Genomic DNA, 4,408 nt, shown 5'->3' on the forward strand with positions numbered 1-4,408 from the left:
AAAAAGGCACTCAAATTTAGTTCGCGTCTAATGAAATCGTTGTTGCTTCTTTTTGTGTGTTTTCGTTCGCTATAGATTCGTTGTCATGACGACATCCTCTATGATCGGTTGCTTGTCTCGCGTCGCGATGCAGCAATGATCGACGAGACTCCCTCTTGCGGCGCTCAGTAGAAACAATGCCACTTGTGCGATCGGCACCACCAGCAGTAGGATGACAGCTGCCGTGATAACGGCCTGCCCGGGGGCGTTGCCGTAGTCCAACACCGAGTAAATGTACGCGACTCCGTGCGCCCCAGTTCCTCCTGCTGCCCAGTAGATGGCGGTAAAGACGACGTAGACGAGTGCGCCCAGTTGCGCTATCCACATGTGCAGCAGACGTACCGGCGTCGCGCTAACGATGACGTCGACGATGACGTAGACAGAGTTGATGGCGTGGGTGTTGATGTCGACTCCATCGGTCTGACCATTGAATAATAAAGCCCAGTAGCCTAGACGGTGGGCAGCGAGACGTTTACAACGATATGCGTTTAGAAACTTTTAACGACATCACAGTCCATTACAACATACCCGTTACGCGATTGTTAGACAAAATTAAATTATAAAACGCTTGTTTCTGCACGTTGATGCTAAAAATGAGAATTTACATGATTGTGCCAGCGTCATCTCACGTTTTTGTAATTTAAGCGCTAGATAGAATTAATTTCCTCATATTTATGGCACCTACAGACATATGTATCTGATAGCACGATATAGAGAACTTGCAGGACACATAACTCACATGAATAAATAATTTGTACGTACAGACAGTGAGGGTGAAGGCAATATTGCATGCCAAATTGAAGAGAAACCAGTCACTCTTTAGGTAGCAGGGGAGAGGTGGCGCGGACGCCATGGAATCCGCTTCTGAAACGTAAACATAAATAATTGTTTTTTTCATTTTGTTACGCATACATAACGCATGGAGGTCTATGGACGATATTGTGACAGCCACATTTTACACGTATATTACGTACACACGTACACACGTACACGTGATAAACGCATACCTCAGGTTTGCCCCTAAAACTAGAAACGCAAACAGCACGTTCACATAAAATGTACCTCTTCGCGAAATCAAACACAAGTGTGCATACTGAGCACACGCACCCGAGCTGCATGTTTGCAAATACAGCATTCTCGAAAATTCGCTTCCCACTGTACGCCCCGTGTTACAGCATTTATACCATCAAACTTTATTTATTCGCTGCGTGAGTACAGTATATCGACGCTGTACCTTGCACATTCGCTGTGCGGACAGATGACTTGTATACGATGACGCTGACAATAAACGCGTGGATGAGATGAAGATTCAGAACGGCGAAGCCCAGGTTAGTTATATAGATGAACCACTTCGCTCTTTCACCTGAAAGCATTGATGTTCGAAAAGATGTTATTAGATGTCAGATCGTATACAAAGAGTTAAATTTTCAACGGCCGATCGCAAGTGCCTCTTGAAAGGTTCGGAAATATCGTATTTACGCTATAATTTTGCGTTTACTTATTCGTATAGAGTCAGTATTACTGTATATTATATAGATGATTCATTTCTCTTTTTCAGTTTGAAGGCAAAGTACGAATAGATTTTGCTAAATATTACAATCTTATCGTATGTTAGTCTTTGGTAACACGGCCGATCGTCTGTGTGTCCCGGAATATCCTACGTCATCTTATATTTTGTTAGTTTTGTTTTTAGTTAGTCGCATAGATAATGTTTATTGTGCTCACAGTGACACGTGGTTCCAAATAAAGATAGTTGCGTCATAACACAAGCACATAAACAAATTCCTCGCGGAAGAGCTGATGAACCGATATTAAAATAATGAATATAATTGATAATAATATATAATAGTATATATAATGTAATAATGTGATTATTAATAAAATGTAATGATATAATGTAATTTATGGGTTAATATATAGAAGTTAACCCATGTTGGTTCGATAATACATAGCGTACCCGGGTAGAGATATGTTGTTGAGTAGGGCCAGCCAGAGTAAATAATCCACACCAAGAAGTACAGCATGACCAATAATCTGTACACGATGTACAGAACAGGTGATATGCACGGCCACTGAAAGAAGCGATTTTAACAGTCATTCTTTAAGTCAATGTGATAATCAAAATAATAACTTCGAGAAACAAAGTGTGCGCCAGAGAGTACCATACAGTGCATGGGAAAGAGAAGGAAAGGGGGGAGACAGTGACAGGCAGCGACAGAGGCAGCGATGGAGGTAAAAAGACCAGACAGAGATAGAGAGTAATAGAGTTATAGTAAGAGAGATAGAAATATATATATATATTTATATATTGAGAGAGGGAAGAGAGTGGGGAGAAGAGGAGAAGTGGAGAAAGAGAAGAAAGATAGAGGTTGCAGAAGAGAGACTATGGATATTCCATGCGGCACCTCGTGCTATATCTTACCGCAGCGGTGCCAAAGCGTTCTCTGTGAGGACTGCTTAGTGTGAAGCTCTGAAGTCTGCATTGTTCCCCACAGCATGGCGATCGACTACTACAGCATCTCGCCATCTTCCAGCAACGGATGCTAGGCCCTGATTTTGATGCACTATTACTTATCTTGCAGGCTCTTTCTCCTACTTCTGCTCCTACTCCTTTTCCTGTTTCTGCTCCTCCCCCTCCGCCTCCTCCTCTTCCTTCTTCTGCTTCAACTCTTCCTCCTCTTTCTTTACGTCCTCCTGATTCTTCTCCTCTTCCTCTTCCTCCTCCTCTTCCTTCTGTTTCCACTCTTCCTTCTTTCTTCTTCTATCCCTTCTTCTCGCCTCCTCCTCCTACTACTTCTCCTGTTTCTTCTGATGTTGCTATTCTTGCTTCTCCTTATTCCTTCTTTCTTTCCCGGTGAAGACGCTGTCGCCGGTGATGATGACGACGATAATGATGATGCCGAAGAACGGATCCTAAACGAGGAAAATTAGGAATTCTTACGTTATGTTCAATGTAAGATAATGATGGTCGTGCAGCAGTAATGAGTTCTTGGTACGTTCCATATATAAGAAAGCGTTTCCGTGCAGTAGAAGTTCATAATGCGTTGCACGAAAGGAACGCGTATATGCTCCTACATTCGTACGGCGCACTACGCCCCCCTTATCAATAGTCTATGTCACGATATCCTATCGTAGTTGTATTCTATTCTTTTACACTCTAGTCGATACCGTATGCGTGTACCTATCAATTTATTCAATGCTCACGGCACTCTATTCTACACTAGACGGGATACTGCGTCCACTCGTGGTGTCTTTGGGACTGCATGGTATACAGCGATGAACGGTGGATCCGTGTGCGGTTCGCTGCGCGCTGGTTTAAGCTATTATTGTGAAAGCCCGGCTGCGAATTTTTTTTTCCTAACCAACATATCCAGTCGAAGAATCTGATTGGTTGTGATTGGTTCATCCTGTCTCCTGATTGGTTCAAAAACACATGTGCTGGCTCGTCGCCCGGCTCGTCGTCTATTGTGCGATCGCACACACAATGACCACTCCTTCAACACCCGCACCTGACATGTGCCGCTACTCGCGTATATATATACCAGGAGTGTATAATAGGGAGTGCTATCCCTATTATACACTCCTGATATATACACAACTACTACCCCCTACATACCTTGTACCCATATATATATATATATATTATATATATATATATATATATATATATATATATAATACTACATATATACTACATACTATATACTATATACTATATACTATATACATATACTATATACTCTATGTACTCTATATGTCTCATATACTATATACTCTATACTATATACTAATATATATCTATATACTATATACTATATTACTATATAATATGTATTATATACTATACTATATTACTATATAATATGTATTATATACTATACTATATTACTATATAATATGTATTATATACTATATATAGTTATATTATATATAATATTTGATATAGTTATATATACTATATATTATACTATATACTATATATATCTATATACTATATACTATATACTATATACTATATACTATATATATAAACTATATATCTATATACTATATATATACTATATACTATATACTATATATTATAAACTATAATACTATTATATATACTATATATACCGCCAGCTACACAACCAAACTTCTATATACGGTAGGGGTCGTTCAAGGAAAACACCCAAAACTATCCTTTATAGACAGGTGTCCGTGCTATGGATGTAGTTTCACTGTAGAACTGCAACTCATTAGATACGCCGAAAATTGTCCTTTATAGAAAGGTGTCCGTTGTATAGATGTTTCCGCTAACACAGCTGTACACGCGTGCATGAACAGAGCGTGTGCGCATGACAGGTAACGCTGGGCGAATGGTCTGAGA

At 40.0% G+C, this 4,408-nt stretch overlaps 1 protein-coding gene across 2 annotated transcripts; it reads right to left on the minus strand.

The window, feature by feature from the left end:
• Positions 1–6: 6 nt before the first annotated feature.
• LOC106817545 (protein rolling stone-like) lies at positions 7–2,694 on the minus strand. Of its 2 annotated transcripts, XM_014822217.1 has the most exons (5): positions 2,462–2,694; positions 1,997–2,111; positions 1,274–1,402; positions 802–903; positions 7–488 (listed from the first exon to the last, which is right to left on the minus strand). In XM_014822217.1, exons 1-5 carry the CDS (start codon positions 2,564–2,566, stop codon positions 70–72), a joined length of 870 nt encoding a protein of 289 aa, XP_014677703.1. In that variant the 5' UTR covers positions 2,567–2,694; the 3' UTR covers positions 7–69. The 2 variants fall into 2 exon arrangements, with proteins under 2 accessions (XP_014677703.1, XP_014677704.1); XM_014822218.1 differs by lacking the exon at positions 1,997–2,111.
• Positions 2,695–4,408: the final 1,714 nt, after the last annotated feature.

This window comes from Priapulus caudatus, unplaced genomic scaffold, assembly GCF_000485595.1.
Source record: "Priapulus caudatus unplaced genomic scaffold, Priapulus_caudatus-5.0.1 Scaffold1763, whole genome shotgun sequence".
NCBI lineage: Eukaryota > Metazoa > Priapulida > Priapulimorpha > Priapulimorphida > Priapulidae > Priapulus > Priapulus caudatus.